The sequence below is a fragment of the Nipponia nippon genome, unplaced genomic scaffold, assembly GCF_047370975.1.
Source record: "Nipponia nippon isolate SJK-2023a ecotype South Korea unplaced genomic scaffold, ASM4737097v1 scaffold_1, whole genome shotgun sequence".
NCBI lineage: Eukaryota > Metazoa > Chordata > Aves > Pelecaniformes > Threskiornithidae > Nipponia > Nipponia nippon.
In genome coordinates this window covers 72,029,466-72,055,894 of record NW_028262290.1, presented here as the reverse complement: position 1 = coordinate 72,055,894, position 26,429 = coordinate 72,029,466, and the positions used below count along the sequence as shown (strand labels likewise).

The 26,429-nt window shown below is 42.4% G+C and overlaps 1 protein-coding gene across 8 annotated transcripts in view; it reads right to left on the bottom strand.

The window, feature by feature from the left end:
- EPB41L4B (erythrocyte membrane protein band 4.1 like 4B) overlaps positions 1-26,429 on the bottom strand; it is a 196,316-nt gene that overhangs the window by 131,981 nt on the left and 37,906 nt on the right. For all 8 annotated transcript variants that reach the window (XR_015705195.1, XM_087759587.1, XM_087759548.1 and 5 more), the window contains exon 2: positions 6,800-6,904. Coding sequence is in view for 7 of the 8 variants with exons in the window: in XM_087759587.1 (XP_087615713.1) it covers positions 6,800-6,904 (105 nt within the window). In the remaining variant the exon portion in view is untranslated. The remainder of the gene's footprint in view (positions 1-6,799; positions 6,905-26,429) is intronic.

Sequence of the window (26,429 nt, the reverse complement as noted above, 5' to 3'; positions counted from 1 at the left end):
GGCAGGATCTTACAATTGCAAGAGTTTCAAGCTCAGTGGCCCAGCCTTGTTTTAGACTCTCCTCAGATACTGCTGCACCAGCTTGCTGAAATGGAGCCCAGGCACAGTGGTATAGTGCCACATCAGCGCTGTCGGAGGCGTCAGGAGCAACCTGATCAAAGTGTGAAGTTATATCGGTTTTGTAAGTTGTCTCTGCTCTAAAAGGCACTGGACCAGCTGACCTCCAGCACTCCCTTTCAGCTGACATTATTCTGTGTGTTACCAGTTGTACAGGAACGAAAACAGCATTTCTTATGCCAGGTCCTCTCCTGCCCTGTGAAGAAAGGCAGCTACCTCCCACAAGTTAGAAGCAGTGGGACAGCGCAAGCAATGCTGTCCAGTGGCAGAAGGCCAGATGGAGCTGGTAAGAAAGCTCTGCATTGGGATCTCGAGAAGTACAAGGCTCTAGATGCTAACTCCAGAGCCCTGAGGGCACTGATGGGCCTTAATGGCCTTCACCAGCCCTATCTGGGACCTCCAACTACATATCCTGTGGCATTCATGAAAGCCTTGCCTGTCCCAGCCCGAGTCTGCACAGAGCCATCTCAGAAGCATCCTGATCCATGGCATGGTTTATCTGCAGTCCAGATAGACTGCACATGAATAATGAAGAGCTATAGGCACATCCTTCAAGACCATTATCCTATCTTAATTCACATACATGTGATAACCTACTTCAGCCCAAGGAATATTTTGCTTCGCAGACCTGAGGTAAAAGAAGCAGAACTTATAATTGATAATCACTACCACACAAAACAGTAGTACATACTGGATTACTCCCTTTCTCTTCTCGGCAGTGAAACTTCGTATCCCAGAGAGAGGGGGAATAAAAAAAAGTGAACCACAAAATTATATAAAAAACTTGCCTTGTGTATCATAATTCTCATTAGATTTATTATACAGACAATGAAAGCTGATGCCACTCCAGATCAATTCTAGCAATAAAAAGCAAGTTACCTTTAATTTTGAAGCCTGTGCCCCAACACTCAAAAAATAAACTGAAAGGATTTGTAACAAACAGGCAACAAACCTGACTAAATCTGTGGAAGAAAACTAAGGAAACCACTTCAGCTTATGGTCCGACCATGCATAGAGAGAAAAGAAAACAGCAAAACCTGTTTGCTGTCCTGGATAGACTGGAGACTTGACTTCTCTACGCTTAGAAGAGAGGTGGAGAAGCATCACGCATCGACAGTATCACAACCACCTGCCCTATACGGCTGCTTCTCAAGTCTGTGGAGATGGGTCTCCAGCCCTCCTGGAAACAGCACGTGCTACTGGAAAACTAAAAACTGGAGACGCTTTGGGAATTCTTAGTGTTTTGGAGTCTCCCAACAAGTGTTCATAGACTGAAATACAGCCTTGGATAGCCACAGCTGGAAGCAGTCATTCATCAGGTGTTCTGCATCGCTGCATAGTCAGCCACATTGCCTTTGTCCAGTCACTGAACTGGCACTCGTATCACTGCCCCTATTAGTAACTGAAGCACTGAGTACTACAGGATATTGTTACCTGTACAGCTCGTGGGACCTTCCAGCTGAGACCGGTTATTTGTTGCTCTGGGCTACAATCCACAGACACACACCCTGCAACAACCACAGTCCCAAAGAGCTCATCATCCAGAGGAACAAGAGACAGTCAGGGAAGGAAAACAGAGTCACAGATTAATTTCACAGTTTATTCATGGGGAAAGGGGATGTTTCTACCAGAAGTAGAAAAGCAAACCTTTTGCATTATCAAAATATTTACCAGTCTCCCTTCCTCCCAACATTCAATATATTGAACAATAAGGTTTGTCCCTATTTTGTTCTGCCTAAAGAGCACTTGTTGTTACAGTATTAAGCAGTACATAAGGAAAGAGACTCCTGGATATCACACTGTGATGCTAATTGACTGGTTTGAGTTGCTTATTTTTCCACATCCCTCACACCCTTAAGAACTCACAGCAGTAACATCAAAAGCAAGCAGTTGAAAAAACTCTTGATTTGAATGACAATGAGCCCTTAATAGAAAATGCAGATGCAGCAGAGGCAGTCATGAAGCACCAAGTCCCTCCAAGGCCCTGACTCAATACCTGCTGAGCCATCAAGGATTCTAGTTCATGATGTATAGAGAAAACAAAGGCATTCGGGTATTATTCTTTGTTGTCCAGCTTGTTTCATCCCCCACCCTCACACTGCATTGTAGAAAATCTGTGTTGTGAAGCATACTTGATCCTGACTCTCCCAGAAAAACCTGGCCACAAGGCCACCTCCCATACAGGTGAGGATCTCAGTGTCCAGATCAGTGGGTCCTGACACATTGCTGCTGGTTAGGCCCAGTCTGGGCAACACAGTTCTTGCCACCTTTTTTCCCTTTTATTTTTGTACTTGGAACACTGCTTTCACGAAAGCCTATTTTAGTTTCTACATACTCTTCTCCATCTCCTCCCTCCACTGTCTTCTTGTCTCTCACAGCAAATTAATCAAAAATCAGTTTAGGAATTGGTCAATATTAAGGAGTTCAGCTGGAAACGCAGCTTGCAAGGACAATTCACTGCAGGTTGATCCTGGCTCTCCTCTCCCCAGGGAACCCTGGTCCCCATCGTAGCCATGGGCACCTGCAGCAGGCGCGGGCTGTCCTTGCACAAAAGTCTTGCTGTACACATGCTGTAAATCTAGTGCTTCCCAATGTGCCAGATACTTTGGGTGCGTGCACACATCCCCAGAACGGCTCAATTGACTGCAGAGTGCAATATATCTACACAGCTGGGAAAGGCTGTTCCATATAGATCTTCTTTAAGCCAAGGGACCTTTGTGACATTAGAGATCGGACATAAAGGATCACCGAACAAGATGCATGTAAGAAAAGCGGTATTTTAATTCTTTTCCTTCCACGCATTCCCAGCTAAAGTTTCACACCTCAAGGATTATAGCAGCTCATTTGCAAAAAGAAAAAACCACCAAAATTTTTAAAGCTGTATCTTAAATCTTTGTCCCCCTCAAGTACTCTATAATTGTTCTTGTGAACAATCAGAAACAAAATCATGAGGGAAACGGAAGCAAAGTCCAAGCTAATCGACATGGGCAATTCTTCTGTTCTGCATTCCCTTAAAACAGGGGGACTGGGAGCGTATCCATGTTTTACTATCACAGGACAGACAACTGGAACAAAGAATGCAACTGTAGAAACTGAGAGATCTATATCCTGAGAGAATCCTATAATATGTTGCAGCTCATAAGGAGCTGTAAATCACAGAAGTCCTTTTTCTTAATATGATCTGGAATAAGAGACAAAGAAAGGACAAGCCTGGACAGAAAATAAATAGACATTAGCTACCAGCAGCCTAAAATAAATGTCAAGTACCCAAACCAACCATAGAATATGTTGCACATGACCAATTTCTGCAAAGATCAATAAAATACTTCCTCATGGCAACTCAGCTTCGATACTATGGTCTCACAAGATTTTGTTATTGCTATTTCCGACCTCAACTACAGCTTTCAAGGCTTCCTGCTTTGCTGGAACACACACACTATAGTAAAAGTAATTAAAAACCCAATAAGCTTTTCCCTAAACCTTTACAGAGACCTGCTACGTAAGTGACACTCTTCAGTCACCCCAAACACTACTTCCCTGCTGAAGTCCTGTAACAGTTAGCTGAACAAGAAATTATTTCTTTGATTTATTATTTCATTTTCTTCCTTCACTCCTCCTTTCCTTCTCTCTTCCCTCCCGTCCACAAACAGGAGGAACAGAAAAGCAGAGCAGGGTTTTTATTACAAAACTAGGGAAACATTTGAAGGGCCTTAGAACATTCCCAGGCTCACTAGAGCCGTCCTAGAGCAGCAGTCTCCAACCTTCAACAGCGCAAAAAATAAAGAAGTTTTTGAGCACGCACCTCCAATACATGCATATTTATTTATAAATTATATACATGTCCCACTGTACTGCTGTATTATACACATTATAAAACATACACAAAAATCGAAATTAAAAAAGGATGAGAATGATGAAAGAACCACCACTAGAACAGCTGCAGAGCACTAAGTCTCGGGAGTTTTGTTACTGAGTCTGGTAGGAAAAAAGTGTTGGTCCAAAGCTGTTACAATGCAATTACAGTAAGATGCAGTTTTATTCCTCACTATAACCTACAAATTGTGATCAGTCAAGGTGCTGAACATCAGCAGGCAATGTATCTGTGCTGCTTTTTAAACCTCATTTATGAATAAAGGTTCTCCACTAGATCAAGTTCTTCCACACACTAACAATACTTAACAACCTCTCTCCCCCCAAGTATTTCTACTTCTGGAGTTAATACCAGATAACTTAAAATACAACAGTACAGAAAGCTTTGCTTTAGAATAAACTACTAGATTATTGTCTACATCCTTCTATTCATGGATATCTTCGAAGAGCACAAGATACAAACTGATGCAGAGTTCACTGAATAGGCTTTACAGTATTTGCCGTCTTACTGCTGACATGCCACAACTTTATGGTTTTTGGTTGTATTGAAAAATTATTGTTTGGGAGTATTAAAAATAAGCTGTTTAACCAACAAAAAAATTTTCTCTTTCAAAGCAGATAAATTCTAATCATGATTTTCTTTTCTAAATCACAGCTATCACCACTGCCTGTCTCGACTCTTTGGCAAAGTTACAGGACTGCAAGAAACAGTGCACTCAAAGGCTGTTGGCCTTGGAGCACACAGAAGTAATCTCCACTATTCAAAGACTATTCCGTGCTCTCTTATTTATAATGGTGGCTTAAAGATGTTCAGCACTTAACAATACATAATAAAGACAAAGGCTTATAGCCTCAAGGAGTTTACACAACTTTAATCTCCCATTCCCACAACTGCCACTGTGCGGCTGGGCTGGCACTAAACAGAAGCACATGGTGGCTACGCGTTAATTGCTATGCAAACGAAAGGAGTGGGTCACAAGTTCAAAACAGACCAAGGAAGGCTATGGGATCTTTTTGCACAGGGTGCTGGGGTAGATAAAAGCTGGTGCCTTGAAGCTCTCTACTCTCTGCCCAGCTTGAGCCAGACAAAAAAACCCAACCCAAACCAAACCACAAATGAGAGCTTTCAGCCTTGCACTCCAGTGAAGGTGAAGAACTCTGCCCTCAACACTCCTCTTAATCCAGGAAGCCATAACCCTACTAACCAAAGCCCTGCAACCAGTGTTGGCTTTTTTAGGCCCTCCAGAAGCTGTTCATAGCCCTTATCCCTCTTGTAACCGTAGATGCCATGATTTACTCGCCCCCCCCCCCCCCGACCCCGCAATACAGAGGAAAGAAACAGCATACAAAGCAAGCTAAAACACTTGCATACATAGGCACGTTTTGCCCTGAACACCAGGGATAGAGCTATCTACAGAAAACATACATGGCTCACATCTCTGCTTCATCGTTCTTACCATGCAAAAGAGCCCTTCAGTTTTGCAAATATACAGGAAAATTAGCATTCTCTGCTTCCTCAGCCAGGTCTTCTGCTTCTCATCTGCCCTATTTGTTGCCAGGAAAGGATGTTTCGCTCTTCCTTTCTGCTTCCCTTCTTTCAAAACATTACAGAACTCCTTGCTAGTAACTATTCCTGGCTATCAAGTTCCCAGATAGGTGAGTTGACAATCAGTGACAATATCATCTGGTTTTCCTATTATGAGCAGGCTCTGCTCTATTAGCTGTGTCCTTATGATCAGGTCCATGATAAAAGGACACACAATTTATGTAATACGAAATTTATCAGGAACACACGCCAAACTTCCTAAAAACCCCAAACCCATTATGGACGTCCTTCATTCAAACATCATTTTCCAGTGATAAATACATACCCTTAAATCAACTGGGATATTAGGATAATGTTTAAATAGATAATACCAGATTTCTCTTCCCCAAAAGCATAGGTTCCCTTTCTCAATATCAAGTCATTATAATATCTGAACAGGTTTCCTGTTTGTTGTTTGAAGTCATTGGTAAATGGCTTTTGTTGTTGTTTAATGTCATTGGTAAATGACTTTTCACAGATCACAGTGCAGCTGGTAAAACACTGATCTGACCTGATCACATTGACCCATGCTTGCTAGAGAATAAAGCTGAGAATTCTGAGATGATAAAGATAGAACCTACTTTTCACAAGATGACAATATTGCAGCTACATTCTCCCATTATTTTATTCTAATAGCACAGAATACATCTGCCTTCTGCTGCTTTATGGAAAAAAACATTTACGTATTGACCAGATAACCTAAAAGCAAACACTTATTTTCCAAGTCGGTATATTCTCTACCTACAACCCAGGTTGCTGTCATACTGATACCTCAGCACATAAGGTGAACAGACAAAGGAAAAAATTAAATATAGCAATACAGTTTAACCACAAGGTTGCAGTTTTTTTACCCCTATTTTATTAATATATCTATCTATCTGCATCTGTAAATATGTTCCTTTTTTTTTCTTTTACCTGTAGATGCTGAAGGTCATTGGATAGGGGAGAGAAGGAAAATTTTTCTCTATTGCAAATGAAACTAAAGATAGGAGTTACAAGAATCCCTTGCTTGCAAGAGATTTAACCCATTTTTAATACCACGAGCCTACTAAACATAAAGCACATTTTTCTTTACCCACAATTATTGCTTTTTCACTTATGTGCGATCAAGTCACATGCATATCATATAAAATGACACGACTCATTTAGAGGATTTGGCTTTATGTGCAAGAACCAAACATGATATCAGTTGTTTCTGACATAAAAATTAACTGAAGTTATACTTACTGTAACCTGGGAAGCATCCATGAATTGTAGGCCAAAGTAATCAGTTTCCACAAGGTCCAAATGATATACAATCTGGTCAAACAACTCCTGTCCCTTTGCATTTTTCTGTAACAGAAAAGAAAGTGGGGTTTTTTTGTGGGCGGGTGTGGGTTGGTTTGTTTGGGTGGGCTTCTTTTTAAGTTCAAATGGGAGAGAGGAGATGCACAATGGAAAATAATATTTAAATAGTAATTCTGTTTATGCTAAAGAATTGTATTGACGTTTCTTTTTATTTTCTTCAAGAAAGACACAGTGACATGTTGTTCCTGTCTGCAGCTATTCCAACAGTATCAGACTTTGCTCTCGAAGAAAACTTTCAAAGTTCGCTGTAACTTAAAGTGTAGGAGAGAAAGGAAAGGCTTATGTCCTGTAAGTGTCCTAAGTCACAGAGCCAACCTTTTAAACCCCAGGAAGCCAAATTCTCCAGTAAAAGCTTGCTTGACACACTGCCTGAAATCTGCTGGCTGTTATCACGTATCAACTGCAGTCATGCAGTGCCGTACCACCACTCAAGCTGCAAAATAAATTCTGCACAGCTTGAATACTTGAAAAGCACTGTGAGGAAAATTAATGGGGTTTGATAAGAATCTTTCAATAATGTCGCTAATTGCAATCACATTTACAGCCTTTAAAAGGAGAAACAAAAAAAGGCCAAAAAAAAAAAAAAGCTACAATTCTTACTTGGCATACCATCTAAAACACATAGACATGGAAACAAAACTAACCTCAGTCATGGGATACAGGTCCTAATAGAAAAGTTAGCTGATCTTCAAGCTAGGCCCATTGGCCTGTGTACTTGTTCTGAGGTTAAGCCAAGAATTTAGATACCCAGTGCTTCAAGTTTAAACACTAGAAGAAGCAAAGCTTGGAGGTTACAGGTGGGTAGGAGGAAGAGGGAATAACAAACCAATTTTTCATGCAAACCCTGTTGTGTTACTTGGGGAAGGAAGTTTTCAAGTTCCTGAGCAAAAAAACCCCTTGGCTAAAAATACACGAGATGATCATAAATCTCAGTAAGAGACTGAAGCTACAGGTGTATTTTATACAGGAAAGTACAGATCTGGAACCATTTTTGTTCCTGCTGTCCCTCATACACCTTTGAGGATTTTTTTTTTAAACTTTTATTTTTTAAAGTTCTAACATATTAGGCCTTCCCACTTTGTCCCAAAACGTAGCAAAATTCACCGATTTCAGCTAAAGGAGAGCTAAACAGCATTCAGTTCCTTTAGTCTGGCCCTCTGCACAAAAGCAGCATCAATCGTAACATGCAGAACTCCTGTCCAGGATTCCAAGCTGTCTAAAATCTGTCTTCTCCAGCAAGAGACAAGATGAAGAGTTTCCTCTCTCTCTATTTTTCCAAGAAGGTCAAGCCAAGCTTAGGTGTAGGTAGCAAATTTTATTTGAGTGGGGTTTGTTTTGTTTTGTTTTGTTTTGTTTTGTTTTGTTTTGTTTTGTTTTTAACTAACAAAGTAGAAGCACAGAAATCGAATCTTATAAAATGTCAGGAACAGCATTAGGAGTTCCATTAAAGCAAGCTGCATAAAAACTTAAAACAAGCATCAAATTATCATCCTAAGATACTGCTTTATTATTTGGGGGGGGGGGGCAAGAGGTCAATAATAGACATTCTTAATCAAAGTTCAACATGCTGTTGAAAGCAGATGAGAATACAACAGCTTCTTAAAGCAGTATATTGCTAAGAAACCATCATCTTTAGAGGTACAATAATTGCTATACGCCAAACAAAAAAGTTTTCTAAAAAGTATCCAGAACATATCTTCTTGTATGTAGTAAATCCAGCACTTGTTAAAAGAAGCCAAACCAATGCAAAACAGAATTTAAACTGATTCTGTTCAAATGAGGGAGGAGAAAACCCTCCAGAGCAATAAAAAAGAAACAGCAAGACATGAGGAATTCACAAAACTAGGAAAAACTGATTTGATGCCCTGTGATCACTCTATTCCTGGTTGCTTGCTTTATGGCATTAACTACCAGTATGTTTATCTTCACCCAATAGAAACCAGAGAGAGCACACTCCACCTTCTGTACCCAAACAGTAGTTAATGTTCAACATGTGTGCTACACGGAGAATAGCTCTGCACTGCAGGGCTAGACCATAAAATGCAGTATTACATACATAGCTTACAGGAGATTATAACATTTAACTTGTCACTAAATGAGCTTTCCCAGCAACTCATACCACTTAGATGATAAAGCTGCTGCAGCCAACAAATTGCTGACAAAAAACTTTCTTTGAGATGTTACACTGAAGGGGGAGATAAAAGTGACTGACGCCTTTCCTCTACTAACAGTAAAGGATGACCTGCTCTCCCTTTCTTCTGCCTCTTCACTGCCTGACGATCTAGGGAGTCAGCTTGCAGGCTGGTAAGTTGGTACCTGTGCACTGAATGAAACGGGTGGCACAGGCAAAATAGAAGGGTTTTTCCTCAGGAATTACATATACCCACATGCATAAAAGTGGTCTCTAATGGAAAAAATGTCCATATTATGAGAAACTTCTGATTTTCATGGTCTTTTCCTCCTCCCCTCCTTCCAGATAACACAGAAGCTAAAAAAGTGCTTCCTCTATCAAAACCTGGTACTACATAAAGAATATAAAACTGATTTCATACAAGAAAATTTTCATAGTAGATCTAATCAGTTGGAATTTAACAAATCACACTTCCTCTACAGACCCTCAACTTGTGCATATTTTTGGAAGATACATGTAAAAAAAAGGTAACCTTAAACTAGGACTATTTTACAGTCCTGCCTTGCTAGACAGATGGTTCAGAACTGTCAGATGTAAAAGACCTGCATAACTTCCATCTCAAAAAAGGGAGTATATGGCAACAAACAATACACACACACACTATTATATACAGTTACTACTTTGTTGCTATGAAAGTTATTATAATTGGGAACAGTGATGTCAGGAAAGCTGCAAAACCTTGTTTGGTTTTTGGAGTTTTTTGTTTGTTTGTTTTTCTTTTTAAAACCCCAACAATTAAACAACTGCCAGTGTCTGCTGGAGTGTTCCTTGGAACCACGAAGAACTTGTGTGAGCACCGTGAAACCTCCCAGGCAAATGCTGGCGGGGCATTTCAGATGCCCAGCTTACAAACAAAACTACAGCCGTAACCCAAGGTAAAACTGAACTAGCACGAGGCAGTCACTTGTGTTCCCTTTTGCCTCTTTGTCCTTGAAGAAACACAGAAAGACTGAATTACACTTGCAGGTTGGGAAGCTCCATGATAATGAGCAACTACCGAGAGAAAGGAGAAAAAAAAGAAAAGGTGTTTCTCATGTCAGTCAGCCCTGACAGTCAATGCCACTTTCCTCCACTCTGTATCCTGGAAGCCCTTCTCAAATAACCCCCCATCCTATTTTCTTGAAGACCATGAATCATGGCATCAAAGAAAATTCTTACGTTTAATGAGGACTTACTGCTGGGTCCTCCTACAAGGACTCAAATCGGCATGGCTATAAAGCACCTCGTAGAGCCACAGCAACAGCTGCAAGGCCCACATCGCAAGTAGGCTAAATTTTTAGCTGCCAAAGACTTCCAGTCTCAGGGAATCTATGGAAATTCTTGTCAACTAAAACCTGCCAAAACAGAGATTAACTTCTCTAATTAGAAACTCTTCTAGACTTGACATGTGAATAGGCAAGAGGTTTTAACACGCTTTTGGTGGGCATGAAGGAAAGGGCAAATTCATCAGTCAGGGACATTTTACACCAACTGGCTCTGTCCGAACAGGCTGATGAGTGTTGATTTTAGCTATTCCAGAATTGTTTGAAAGGTTCTGCCAAAGGGCATGAAAAGGGGACACAGAAGCCAGAGAAGTCCCAGTTTAGTGCAGATACAGTGCAAGAATGCCATTGATCCGTCTCAGAGCACATGCGGCAAAGCTGGAGAGCTTCTGTGCACGCTTTCCCCAAACTGAAGTGCAGCATGTAGCAACCAAGCACAGTGCAATTACATGAACCCAAGTGGAGCGGTTGAAATTGTTGAGTCATACTAGAGAGTTCAGATTACAGCATTACAAATGAACTATTAACAGATTTCAGAAATAGCTGAAGTTGTGCTTGGGAAAACAACCTGTCAAATAGGCCAGGAGTACATGAAATAGCTTAGAAGTTGACAAAATGATAACAAAAAAAAGGAAAATAAATTACTGCCAAGAAATACGTCAAAGCCAATTAACTGTAATGTGTCCCAAACTGAACAGTGAGTAGTAGCAGAAATCAGTAGGTAGGGCACATTTAGTTTCTTTTTCTAAAGAAAGCACAGGACTGTGTATTCTGCAATACATCAAATATTTTTGCAGAGTGGGCTGCTATGATCTCATGGTCACAGACACCAGGTTTTAGCTTCTAATAAGTTAGTAAAGGGGCATTTGTAGCTAGCAGTCCTCTGCTCTGCAGGCCTGATACTGCTCTGTTCCAAGGGCACGAGCAGTTCCTCTCCTTGGCATTTCCTGGAACAGGGCAGCTCCGTACGTGCTGCTTGGTCGGTCCTCTTACACCTGAACTGTTACTAACTCATTTTTCAAACCTACGACTAAGGCTTTATCTGCTGGCCATGTTGCGTGGTAGTGAGAACTCGCTTTGCCTTTTAACAGTCGCTGGCAATGTTGTTTCCCAGCATTTCAGACATACTATAGGCTAAACATGCATAAAGCCATCTGGGCTTCTAATTAGCCTTGACTCCTGGTGCTTGTTATCATCTGTCCTTTAACTTGCTTTCTTCTACATAGTCAAGTCCTCAGTTTCTCAAACACATTCACCTGCACTGAAAGAAAGCAGTATTTGCATAATTTTAAGCACAACAGTGCAACTCTTTCTATATTCTTATAGATCGGTTCATTAGGTCCCTTGGGAAGAGCGTGGGACAGACACCACCCTCTGCACCCCCTAAGCTTGGTCACTGGGGGCTATGTGACTACAGCAAAGTCATCCTTTGGATCACAGCTCTCGTAGGCACATCAGAGTTAGCTCATAACTAAAAAGAGGTGCATGTTATACAGCACAATTGCTATGATATCTAACAGCTTCAGCCAAGTACAGAGCTGAGCCCATGGCTGGGCTTGCAAAAGCTGCACTGAAAACCATGCTATCCAGCCTAGCAGTGCTGCTACTGCTATAGTAAGGATTGTCAAAGATGGTAACATTTTTGCAAGTTCCCATTTCCATGCCGCCATCCAGAGATGACGGTCTGCAGAGGTCGTGCTGCTCTCTGCAAACTAGCCATGACCTTGGTGCCTGTATCACCCTCCTCCCAGGGGACCCAATGAACAGATTCATAAGAATATGAAGAGAGTTGCAATTTTGTATTTAAAATTATGCAAATGGACTAACTAACTCGCTCCAGCTCCTTGAAGATGTTAGGTTATTTTCCTACCAGTCAACCACTGACTCAAGTTTTGAGTTCTGGCTTCGAGCTCACTTAAAAATATGTCACTGTTCAAATGACCATTAAGCCTCTCACCCTGTCACGGCAGTAACAGCAGCATTGCTTCAGAGCCTGCTACTGCATGCCAATTATGTTTAAATGTAGTACAGACCATAGAAACAAGCAGCATTCCTGAATGTGACCAGAAGAAAATGCAACTGATGATTCATGTGAACTTTTAGCTGAAGGAGAACAAAATTCATTCTAATCCTTTTGAGAAATTAGCTAAAAACAAGAGCCAAAATCACCTTAGAATCATAGAATTGTTTACGTTGGAAAAGACCTTTAATATCATCAAGTCCAACTATTAACCTAACACTGCCAAGTCCACCACTAAACCATGTCCCTAAGCACCACAGCTACACGTCTTTCAAATACCTCCAGGGATGCGGACTCAACCACTTCCCTGGGCAGCCTCTTCCAATGCCTGACTACCCTTTCGGTGAAGAAGTTTTTCCTAATACCCAATCTAAGCCTCCCCTGGCGCAGCTTGAGGCCGTTTCCTCTCGTGCTATCACTTGTTACTTGGGAGAAGAGACTGACCCCCACCTCGCTACAACCTCCTTTCAGGTAGTTGCAGAGAGCAATAAGGTCTCCCCTCAGCCTCCTCTTCTCCAGATTAAACAACCCCAGCTCCCTCAGCCACTCCTCATAAGACTTGTGCTCTAGACCCTTCACCAGCTTTGTTGCCCTCCTCTGGACACACTCCAGCACCTCGATGTCCTTCTTGTAGCGAGGGGCCCAAAACTGAACACAGTACTCGAGGTGCGGCCTCACCAATACCGAGTACAGGGGCACTGTCACCTCCCTGGTCCTGCTGGCCACACTATTCCTGATACAAGCCAGGATGCCATTGGCCCTCTTGGCCACCTGAGCACACTGCCGGCTCATGTTCAGGCAGCTGTCAACCAACACCCCCAGGTCCTTTTCTGCCAGACAGCTCTCCAGCCACTCCTCCCCAAGCCTGTAGCGTTGCATGGGGTTGTTGTGACCCAAGTGCAGGACCCGGCACGTAGCCTTGTTGAATCTCACACAATTGGCCTCAGCGCATCGATCCAGCCTATCCATGTCCCTCTATAGAGCCTTCCTACCCTCCAGCAGATCAACACTCCCAGCCAACTTGGTGTCATCTGTAAATTTACTGAGGGTGCACTTGATCCCCTCTTCCAGATCGTTGACAAAGATATTAACCAGAACTGGGCCCAATACTGAGCCCTGGGGAACACCACTTGTGACCGGCCACCAACTGGATTTACTCCGTTCACCACAACTCTTTGGGCTCAGCCATCCAGCCAGTTTTTTACCCAGCGAAGCGTACGCCCATCCAAGCCATGAGCTGTCAGTTTCTCCAGCAGAATGCTGACAGCAATGGTGTCAAAGGCTTTACTAAAGTCTAGGTAGACAACATCCACAGCTTTTCCCTCATCCACTAACCTTAACCTCCCCTTGCAAAAAAACCCCAAAACAGAAAAAAATGCCAAACACATAAACACAGCACCAAAACCCCAGCCCTTCATCAGGAGAAAAAAAAATTCCCTGAATGGCATTTATTTATTATAATCCTGAAAGCACAAACACTTTGCTCCCAGTCATTTTTGTCAATACTCCAAACTAAAACTGCTATTTCCTGAGCAAAAGAAGCTTATGAGCAAAGCAAAAAAACCCCAACCAACAAACCAAGCCACTTCCTTCAAATTACTCTCAAAGTCTGTGATAAAACTAGGACTCTCACAAGTCACATCCCATCAAAAGGATAGGGGGAACCTCAAATAAAGAAGTAGCACGCTACCATTTAAGTACATGCTCTCTGCTGGTAGATTGGCACTAACAGTGCAAGTGAGCTGCGTTTCTGCAACCAAGATGCCAATGAGAATTTGCAGACAGATTATTAAGAAAAAAAATCCCCAAACAGCGGGTATAGTAAACCTCACTATTGCTGCACAGGAGCATTTCTCAACAGCGCTCAAAATTCTCATTTCTCCACCAATTACTGGCAAGAAGAATCAGTGTTCACTCCCTGCTAAAGAAGATGGAAATAGGGATTAATGACTACAAAAGACAAGTAGCACCTCTGCTCCTTTTCACAGGACAGCAAGGACTGAAGGTAGAACTGGTACAGAGAAGAAGCCTCAACAAGAATAAATAAAAAGATCACCATATTTTATATATACCAGGCAAGGCACTACATAAACCCAAATGGCACTGGGCTTCTAGTCACATCACGACACCTTTACCATGCTAGCATGACATTGGCCCAGTCTCTCATATCAGCCTCCTCAGCTTTCTACTTGCTGTGTAAGGGCAGTCACTTGTGGATAAAAAAAAAAAACAAAAATGAAAAACAAAACCAAGGAACCCAAAACACAAAGAATTAAGGGTAGGGAAGAATAATATGCTATTTTCAAGCTCTGCAATAGGAATGAAGAAAAGATTTTTAATTATTCATAAAGGACAAACTCATTGAGATGAATTAAAGATTGGAACAGCAGCACAGCATTGTAGAGAATACACAGAAAATATAGCACAGAGATAATTACCTTGCATACAGAACAATCACTAAAAAGCCCAAAACCATGCCAAGTAACCTGTTGGAAAGATGTCATATGTACAGCAACACTTAAAACACAAAACAGATTCAAGAAAGTCAGGTGAGATTTGACGGGTGAGGATAGGGTTTCCTTTGCCTTTTCCAGTTCATGCATCCCTGCTTCCAGTCACTTCCTTCCCCACCTCTGAAAGACATTTTGCCTATTCCTCAAGTGGGCAAGTACAAGTGGACCAGCTTTGTAAAATGATCTGTACAATGCTAACTTTTTCTGAAATCTGGTTTTCCACAGTTTTTTTCAACATATGCACTTTCACTACCTGAGCTTTACAGTACAGCCCTTCAAAAACTAATTAAAGTAGCATACCTAGAGCCTCAGAAGTCCATTTTGCTGGTGAAAAAAGGAGCATGAAACTATCATGTCTCAAGACCTACATTATCTGGATGGGAGAATTTCACCACTTCCTTAGTTTTTTCAGAGACGACGTCAGGGCTGCCCCATGCTGGACACAGGTGGTTCCACCCATCTCTACAAGGGACCCACTGGCCACTGGTGGTGGTGGGAAGGAAGCGGGTACAAAAGTCAGGAGTGAAGGAGTGGATTTGAGCCTGCGAAAGAGCTGTCTTTACCTTGACTCACAAGGTTTCTTGTTCCTGTTTTTTCTCTGTATTTTCTTTCCCCAGCCTGCTGATGGGGGGACTGAATAAGGGGCTGGGTGGACACCTGGCTGTTAGTTAAGGCTAACCCACCGCAGTGGGGAAACGCTTATGCAGGGCCATTTTACATTTCAATCAAGTCAGCAATCATCCAAAGGGCATGCTGTCTTTGAAGAGCCTTTAATCTCTCCAAAAGCCACATGAAGGGCAAGCAGATACTACTGCGATGGGTGCCCTGTAAGTGCAATTACTATTGGCAACATTAACATCAGCACTGACATTTTTATTTTTTTGGACTCAGATGAAGGTGAGAGTTTCTGTTTACTGTCCCTATCACCTACATGTACTACTAGCAACATAGACCTCTTCCAAGAGAAAAGCAGTGTCAACACTTCTAAATGGCATCCTCAGGCAACAGATAAAAACTACCATCAGCCACAGAACAAAGTAGTAAGAAAATCCTGACTTGTAACTTTATGTTCTAGAAGTGGGTCCGGACTCCCGTTATTTCAGATACAGACAGCTTACCCCACCACATTTCTACACTTAGAGGCACAATAAAAAAATAGTTATTTGTATGGAAGGAAGATTCTTTTTCACCCCTAGACTGCCAGCTCCCCCTCCTGACCTGCTTGAAACACTACATGCATCTCAGGTTCAAGCACACAGCTGAAGAAACACAAAGTAGCTAGGATGAGGAGAACAAAAACCTACGCTGGGACTTCTTAACCTACGTGATTCCACTCGAGATATAATTTACAGTTCGGCATCCTCGGAAGGGAGAGATAGAACTTGATAAAGCTAAGCTATGGTGTTGAAGCCACCTCTAAGAGACGATACCATCAAACACAACACATAACGTTACGCTTCCCTTGCGTGATTTGCCCATTGCCCTCCTGCACAAATCACCGTGGGATATAGGTGCTATTTTGCTGGAGAGCTAGAGAAGATATTAGGTAATGACTTTAAACTGTATTTGAGAAGTAATGCGAAACACGGGCATAAGCTAAGTTGACCTAAAAGAGAACAAAGAGAAAGAAGCAAATGCTACTAGAAGACAATCCCAGGAGAGTTTAGCAGACTCTGCTTTCTTATGCTAATGGCAGTACCAAAGTTTCAAAAGACATCTTTGCTTTCTTATATGTCTGCATTTGAATGCTCCGTGAGTAGAAACGGTTTTAAATAGATGCAATTGTACAAACTGAATTTTCAATATGGAGACGTCTTACATATACATTTTGCACGTATGTGTGCCTGACTCAACTCTTTCTAATTTTTTTTAACTTATTTTTAAATAGGACACTTATGACTGACTGAAATAAAACATACCGATAAGGCGCTACTGGCAACCTTCCTCTGGCATAGACGCAGCTAAGACCAGCAGTAACACCCAGTCAGACATATATGCAATACCAGCCAGAAGTACTTTATATAAAGGAAGCCTGCAGGGTCCCTTGCTGTTCCAGCCAGCCAAATCACAGGTTCTGTTTCCGACTCTTACCCCAAAGGTTTGTCAGTGCCTCTGTACAGCTGTGTGCCTAGTCAGGAATTGCCTACAGGGGCAAGTTACATCGGTATAACATCACTACTGATTCAAGCTAACAGTGCTTTCAGACCCCCTCCCCACACAAACGTTCACTTAGGGGCTACCGTGTACAGCCTGTATGGGGCCTGTCCTGCCAAAAGCTGTTTCTCAGATGCTGGGTAATGGGGCAAGGAGGAGGCCACAAAGCTGTGTTGTGGCCGGGAGGCAAAACCCAGAAGGGCTGCTCTACGAACTGACATCTTAAACAATGCCTTAGAGGTCATGGCTTTTAGTGTAAAGAACAGGACCTGTAAAAGCAAAAAGGCGCAGATTCCTTTAGAAATACCCCATCACGTATGCTGCAGGAATTTACTTTTATCTACCTCTGGATAAAACTAGAAGTTCCTTAGAACCACTCCTCTCTTATGGCATAAATCTTGCATGCTGTTTATGGTCACATAATTCACATCCAATTGTTCCTATGTGTATTTTTTTAACTTAAATAACACATACTATTTGTGGCATTTTTCATAGCAGAAAATTAACTCCACATGTATGCTAACAAGAGCATTAATTACCTATTCCCTTACCTGGCACCTAACCTGGTCTTATAAAGTGCTAAACCTTCCATATAAATTTCTTAATTATTGATCACCCTGACAGTTACGGCCACCAAATGAACTTCAAAGATGTGAAATGTATAAGCAGTGACTACAAAGGGAGTTTAGAACTTCAGGACAAAGCTCTAAGGTGGTCCCTCCTCAGAAACTCTACAGATTTAAAATGCAAAGACAAACTCTTTTAGAAGTTACCTGTTTACTCAGACAGCCAACAGACTTCAGCACTCTTCACTCTTTGTTCTTTCATACACTAAGCCACAGGACCTCTCCAAAGAATCAACTCCGATTATTTGCTTTTCTCTGAAGAGAACCAGAAATCCAAAGATTCAGAAAAGTCAGTAAAACCTCTTAAACTGCAGGTTTATAATCAGCAGTTTAAAAAACAGAGAAAGACCAGGGAAGTTTGCCACTAAAAATACTTTATTTTAGTGGGCAGCCAGGAAGACATTATTCTTTTTAAACACAAACACAATTAGCCAAGTATATGCAATTAAGGAAGATGACTACAAATTACATTTCTTTCTAGAAAGACAGAAGATACAATAGGAACAGGCATGTGGTTTTCATAAAAAAACCCTTACTAGTACAATTTAAAAAAAGTTAGAATAACTAATAGTTCAAGCTTATAGAAATCGTCTCTCTCAGATGATGCCACTGCTCAGTGAAAAAAACCTAATGCCACACCTAGGTTTATTTTATTGAAAAGAAGTCCAGCACTCTAATCTCCTCACTGCTGCAAAGAAATTATATGAGGCAAGATAAATTCTCATCATGCTACAGAATTTAACTTCTTGCTCTGTTATAAATATTCAGATCTGAAGAAGAAATGGACACCTTACAGCACTGAAATAGGCATAGCAGCACAACCTTCTGCTTATCTTCATTCTGAAGAATAAGCAAGGACTAATGTGTCTGTTTTGGTTTTTAATTAAAGAAAAAACACATTTAAGTTAGAAGTTCAACATGAGGAGCAGAAAGACTATGCTATAGCTACAACTGATTTCTTGTATTTCATGCCAACCAACGCATGATCCAATTAAGTTAAGTAAGAGGCTGAGAAGATAAAAAGTAGTGGTTATTAACAAAACCTCTGACCCCATAGTTAGTATGCAGAAAAGGACAGTATCGATCAGAATCTGGAAAAGTGACATTTTCAAAAAAGACAGACAGAAAAGAAGAACCACAAATCCGCACAAGTGTCAGACTTTTCCCCTGTCAGGTTCCCTGCAAGCTGCAATTTTTGCTGCCTGCTTGGAGGGAATATCATACGCAAGCACTTCCTTTGGATGTACTTTGAAAGACTGCCTTCAGAATTATTTAGACGAAAATACAGATGACAAGGAAAAAACATGATGAAAGGTACATGCTACATGTAGATACATTCCAGAGAGTATAGGTAGATTAGCAATAGTTAGAAGGCCACCCTGCATATGGTTTGATTTGAAAATCCATTTGCAGCAGGCTGCAGTTTTTAGTCATTTGCAGGAAGGTTTGATTTTTGTCTTTGAGGTTTGGCCGCCCCGCCTGTCTCCATGCCATTAAATGGATTCTGGCCGTTTACACGTCAAGGGAAATAAAATGGAATCCAAAAGACTATAGTGGAAATTAAACCCAAGCATCATAAAGGAGTAAAAAAAATAAAGTACCAGCTTTTCAGCTTGCTTATTTTACCTGTGTACTAACAACATCTTTATAGGAGCTTACGCTCTTGGTTCAGACCACCACGCCAACATAGGAAAACTTTGCTATTGCCACAGTGATTGCCAGAGGTTCAGTAGAACTTAAGCTGGCGATGCTCCCGGTTTACTGTGATGGGTTAATGAGGCATTGCTTGTGGCTGGCTCTTTCCACCTAGGCATTTTATCTCAACAGAAGTTTTGCTGTGCTTGACAACTTTTGCAAAAACCTTTTTCTTAGAGTCTGGACCTCAAAACAGATCAGATCAAACACTCTGAGTTGGTCAGTCACACATGGCTGAACCCTCTCAGGTGTTTAAAATTGTAACTTGGTCTTTTAGTCAAACATTTTATTTTTTTAATTCAGGGAAACAAATGGCAAGAAACGCACCAATTCCTTACTCGCAGTATGGATATATCAGACCATGCTAGCGTGGTCCAGTTCATATCCAAAAGCCACTGTAAAGTGAAGCCACTTCACAACACAGCTTTTAGTTGGAGAGATAATGAACTGGATGAAAATGAAATCACTCTGTGGTGGCCCCGCAAAGGCTGTACCACCAGTTCTTTGCAGCTGCAAGACAGCCTCCATGCAGATATTAACAGAAATCTTTGTTTACAAAGCAGACAAACAAAACCAGTAAGGGGCTCTTTGTTTCAGAAGAATTTTATTTCACAATGAAAGTGAACACAGGAGCAGAGAATTCTCACAAACTCACAATACTTCAACTAAATATTCAACCAATATTCAATTAAACCTAAACAACCAGCATTAATACCAAGCCTTCTGACCATTTGTAAAGTGACTAAATCACTGGAGGATCCGATGTTGCTGTCCTAATTCCCTATCCTGTCACTAATGAAAACGATGTTTCTCATTTCTAGACTTGGACGACAGAATCAAGAGCAAACTCTGGGTTCTTCTGTTGGAGCAAAGTTATGCAAGCCAAACTCTGACCGTAGTGACAATCTTGCTGCCTAATGGCTTTTAAATGACACCAACAACTCAGCTGACTTCAAAGCCATACACGTGTAGCCAGCAGAGCCTTTAACTGCAACCGAATACAACACCGTAGCAATGACGCAGGAAAGACAAGTGTCAACTCACTTGTTCAGCTGCGCTGATTCAGAAAAAAGACAGCATGTGATGAAGTTTATTCAGGCTGAACAACAAAGCACATATGACTGTTGATACAGCCAGAGAGTCTGTAGATTAAGAAAGACTCGTTTTTTTCATCTCACTGTATAGAAAATACCATATGTTGGGGGAAAACAAGCAATTCAGATGAAGACAGTGATAAGCTGAATGCTCAATCATTCGCCCATCATGCACACTGAAGATCTTAAATTATACCCTTTTTTTAAATCTTGGATGAAAGACCAGCAAAAGTTGTTTATCTCAACTGAAAAACGGCTGGATCACTGACTACCTGGAAACCAGTTATAAGTGGAATTCCTCAGGGATCTATCCAGGAACCTATCTTGTTTAATACCATCTACCACATGGAGGAAGAGATCGAACACATCTTCATTGACTTCTTTGAAGACATCAAGCTGAGGTGTGCAGTTGACTTGTGCGAAGGCAGTACACAAGGACACTCACAAACTAGAGTTCAGGAAAGGGCTGTGATGGTGGTCAGAGACTGGACCATATGCCCCATCAGGAGAGGCTCAGGGAACCAGGCTCCGTTAGTCTGGAAGAGAGAAGGCAAAGGGTACCTAAGAGCAGCCTTTTAATACCTATTGTGTTGTTACTGAAAAGTCAGAGCCAGGGTCTTGAAGAGAAGAGACTGAGTATCAACTGAAATACTGAAGGTTCCAACCAGTATGTGGTGGTGGGTTGACCCTGGCTGGACACCAGGTGCCCACCAAGCTGCTTTATCACTCCCCCTCCTCGGCTGGACAGGGGAGAGAAAATATAATGAAATGCTCACAGGTCGAGACAAGGACAGGGAGAGAGCATTCACCAATTACCATCACAGCCAAAACAGACTCAACTTGGGGAAATTAGTTTAATTTATTACCAATCAAAATCAGAGTATGGTAACGAGAAAATAAAAACTAAATCTTAATACACCTTCCCCCCACCCCTCCCTTCTTCTCGTGCTTTACTCCCGAATTCTCCACCTCCTCCCCCCAAGCGGCGCAGGGGGACAAGGAATGGGGGTTGCGGTCAGTTCATCGCACGTCTCTGCTGCTCCTTCCTCCTCAGGGGGAGGACTCCTCACACCCTTCCGCTGCTCCAGTGTGGGGTCCCTCCCACAGGAGACAGTCCTCCATGAACTTCTCCAACATGGATCCTTCCTAGGGGCTGCAGTTCTTCACAAACTGCTCCAGCGCAGGTCCCTTCCATGTGGTGCAGTCCTTCAGGAACAGACTGGTCTAGCGTGGGTCCCCCACGGGGTCACAAATCCTGCCAGCAAAGCTGCTCCAGCATGGGCTCCTCTCTCCATGGGTCCACAGCTCCTGCCAGGAGCCTGCACTAGTGTGGCCTCTTCACAGGGTCACGGCCTCCTTTGGACATCCGCTTGCTCTGCCATGGGGTCCTCCAAGGGCTGCAGGTGGATATTTGCTCCACCATTAACTTCCATGGGCTGCAGGGGGACAGCCTGCCTCACCATGATCTTCACCAGGGGCTGCAGGGGAGTCTCTGATCCGGCGCCTGGAGCACCTCCTCCCCTTCCTTTTTCACTGATCTTGGCATCTGCAGAGTTGTTCCTCTTACACATTCTCACTCCTCTCTCTGGGTGCAGTTGCGCAGCAACTTTTTCCCTTCTTAAATATGTTATTAGAGAGGCACTACCATTGTCACTGATGGGCTCAGCCTTGGCCAGCAGTGGGTCCGTCTTGGAGCTGTCTGGCATTGGCTTTATTGGACATGGGGGAAGCTTCTGGCAGCTTCTCACAGAAGCCACCCCTGTAACACCCTCCCCTGCCGCTACCGAAACCTTGCCACGCAAACCCAAAACCTATGTGGAAAAAAGTTACACTATGAGGATAATTAAACATTGGAGCAGGTTGCCCAGAGAGGTTTCCAAGGCCAGACTAGATAAAGCCCTGAACAACCATGTCTGAATTCAGTGATGGCCCTCCTTTGAGCGGGAGAATGGACTGGACAGCTTCCTTAGGTCCCTTCCAACCTATGTAATTTTGTGCCTTCGTGATTTGACTGACCTTACAGTTTCCCTTTCAGTTTTACTTATAACTTGCTAGAATTTCTAACAGTCCTGGCACCTCGTACACATTTATAAAATAGATTCAACATGTTGCACTAACATATGCTCTAATGCTACTTATATTTTAAAGAGCACTTTTTCACCTATTTTCAACTAGCTTGGAATCTGCATCCTTTCATTTGGGGGGGGGGGGGGGGGGGGAGAGGGCAGGGCACAACAAGTCTTTTTTTTAGTTCCAAACAAAACCACTGTTGAATTGTTTCACAAATGTCTCCAGGCTTGATTCTCAACTCCCAACAAGAACAATTCATCTGTCATAACTACAGTTAAAACTAATGCTCAAGAAGAAAAGCAGCAGACTGCTTGACCCTGACACACAAAAAGGTTTGGAAGCATGCTGCTTCATCTGTGTCTGATTCTGGGATGCTGTGGTGGGTTAACCTTGGCTAGCCACCGGGTGCCTACCAAGCCGCCCCCTCACTCCTCTGCCTCAGCAAGACAGGGGGAGAAAACAAGACGAAAAGCTCACCGGTTGAGATAAGTACAGGAAAAACACTCTCCAACTACTGTGACAGGCAAAACAGACTCAACTTGGGGAAGATTAAATTAATTTATTGCCAATTAATAACAGAGTAAGATAGCAAGAAAGAAAAACAAAACTAAAACCACCTTCTCCCCACTCCTCCCCTTCTTCCCAGGCTCAGCTTCACTCCTGACTCTATCTCCTCCCCACTCAGTGGCAATGGTGAATGGGGGTAGCAGTCAGTTCAAAACACTTCATCTCTGCTGCTCCTTCCCTCTCACGCTGTTCGCCTGCTCCAGGATGGGATCCCTCCCACAGGATACAGTCCTTCAGGAACTTCTCCAACATGGGTCCTTCCCACAGGCTGCAGTTCAAGAATGGCTCCAGCGTGGGAACTTCCCATGGGGCAGAGTCCTTCAGGAACAGACTGCTCCAGTGTGCGTCCCCCACGGATCACAGCTCCTTCCATGACCCTGCTCCAGCGTAGGCTCTCTACAGGCTGCAGCTTCCTTCAGGGTACATCCACCTGCTCCACCGTGGTCCTCCACAGGCTGCAAGGGGACAACCTGCATCACCACGGTCTTCTTTACAGGTTGCAGGGGAATCTGCTCTGGTGCCTGGAGCACCTTGTCCCTCTCCTCCTCCACTGACCTTGGTGTCTGCAGGGCTGTTTCACATTTTTCTTGCTCCTCTCTCTCACAGCTGCTGCACAGCTGTTTGTTACCCCTTCTTAAATATGTTATCACTGAGGTGCTACCAATGTCACTGATGGGCTCAGCTTTAGCCGGCGGCGGGTCCATCTTAGAGCTGGATGGAACTGGCTCCATCTGACACGGGGATAGCTTCTGGCATCCTCTCACAGTAGCCATCCCTGCAGCCCCCCTGCTACCAAAACCTTGCCATGGAAACCCAGTACAAATGCTTACCCTCCCTCGCAGACCCCACCGTCTTGACCTCATTATCTAGGCTTCTCATACATCATGTAGAGATTACTAGGCCTTCAGTATGAGATTCAAAATAGCCAGTGTTCAGGGGGAGGGTGGAGAGCAGGGAGTCACCTTAGTCGCTCTTACTGTCCTAGATCAAGACAAGGTTATCTTACATCTGCCATACTCATCGTTACTGAAAGACAATACTCTCTACTCACAATACAGAGCACTGAACTCGTGTCCTCAATGAGTGATAAAAACTCTTTCACTCTCTGAGAAACAGGATGGCTCCTTTGTCTGTCTCTCTCATCCTTCCCACCCCCAACACTCAGAGGAGGTAATCACTCTGTTATTCAATAACTGTGGGCATTCAATTAAAAAACAATTTTTAATAGATTTACTGACACAACCAACCCCCCAAAATATAGGTTATTCTGATGTGAGAGCACTCTCTCCTTCCTGCTCAGAGATTCCATGCAAAGTGAAGTGCCAAGACTCCATGGGCTACAGAGAGTCAGTGGTGAGCGCACACGTGCCTGCAAGGGTCACCAAATGCCTTCCAGCCTCATTTTCGCAACATCCAGGGGCTGAAAAATCTCGTGTATTTGAAATTGTCCTTCCTCAGCCTGAGTTATTCTCTTGTTTCCCATGAATCCGTTTTCTCCAGTGAATCATGAAAGCACAAAATTTACAAACTACAAAATGACAAACATTTAACACTTTAAAAGCATTTTTAAAGTTTTATGTTATTTTAAAAGTAAGCGTAGGTTTAGATTTATTACCTCCCAACCCATGTGAGTCAAACTCTCCCACTTTCCCCCCACCCCCTAATTTAAGCTTCCTGCAAGCGAACAGACGTTAAGATTGACAGTTTGTTGGTAACAAGCCTTTCCTGACTTCATGTGTAACTCATACTGAATTAATACAGTTTTGTTTACAATGCAGCATTTAAAAACAAAGCATTTTCTCATGTTATGTTCCAGTTGTCCTCTAGCTTTTATCACTGTTAAAGCTGCTGGTTGTTTTGAATTTTCAGGATAAACCATGCTGAAGCACAAGGATAATGGCAGACATCAAACTAACTTAAACAATTGTCTCTGTTATTCTACTCCAAAACGTCTATTTAGTCAAGTACGAGTGCACGAAAAATTGAAGCCTGACTACACAAAGCAAGCATTTTTTTAAAAAATTCCATTGGTGTAATACAGCCGGTTCCTAAGACACACAGGATCAAATAACAATTTTCAGCAAGGTGCATGTCTAACCGATTTGTTTTAACCCAACACAGTCAATGCTTAAAACACCATCTTCCAGAGAGCCGCCAGTTGCTTTCAAGACCCTGGAAGAGATAGACGGATGAAGGAATGAGTTACGGCTTGTTTACCTTTTGGATACTGACCACGAAAGCCTGGGAAAGCATCCCTCTGTAAGAAACCTGACATTCCACTTCCCTCACGGAGAGATTATGCTACAAGTGATTTATTCTGGCGTAACTTCTGCACCTTGGAAAGTGGAAGTTCTCAGGAAGCTGAGGACCCATGTCAGAATAGGAGGTCTGCAAAGTAACCACAGCAGAACATCTCTGCTAGAACTACTATGGCTAAGTTCCTTATGCTATTAAGCCTTAATACTAAAAACTAGGTTAAACACATATCATTTTCCACTGCATAATGAGACTGACTCACCAAAGATTAAAAAGGGTTCAAAGGGCATACCAAAGACACTACTCAAAATAAAGAAATCCCTAACAAAAACAATCTACCATCAGTCCTGAATCTAACTTATCAAGACGAATAAGAACTGAGCGTACTATGTAGATTACTCAGTGGTGTTTTTCACTAGTGGTGTTTACATTATACTTAGAGATGAGAATTTACGCAAATTGCAAATGTCTTCCTCACTTTGGAAGGTATCAGCAGGTATGCTGCGCTATTTACAAAGCTTCATAAGCAAATGCGAACTGCCTTATTTACATGTCAGAACAAGCTGGCACACATGTAACACACTGTAATGGAACAGAGATCACATACCATATTTTTATCATGCACTAAAACCGCATCTTAGGTTTGTTTTTTTGTTTCCAACAGCTGTAGATGGCGCCTGTATTTTTTGCACTTTGTAGCAGCTCAGCTCTTGATCCCATATTCTTTTTCCAGCATCTTGATAAACTGATTAAATCTTACTTAGTTGTTTTCAGACAGGGTGGGAGCTAGTAGAGCCAAATAATCTTTTGTTCATGTAGTGTTATGATATTAATACAAAAGGAGTATTTTTGTCTGTATTAAACATAGCAGGTGGATCAGCTACCTGGCAAAGAAAACAAGCACTACCAGGAGTATACATCTAACGTCTCTCATGCTACTGGATCCAGAAAATGAAGAATCAGAAAGTCACTGCTGCGAAGTAGAGGAGAAAGACTTTAACTGAAAGACGTGAAGGCTGCAACTATGTGGAGCATTTAAGAGTCAAGAAAAGACATCAATAA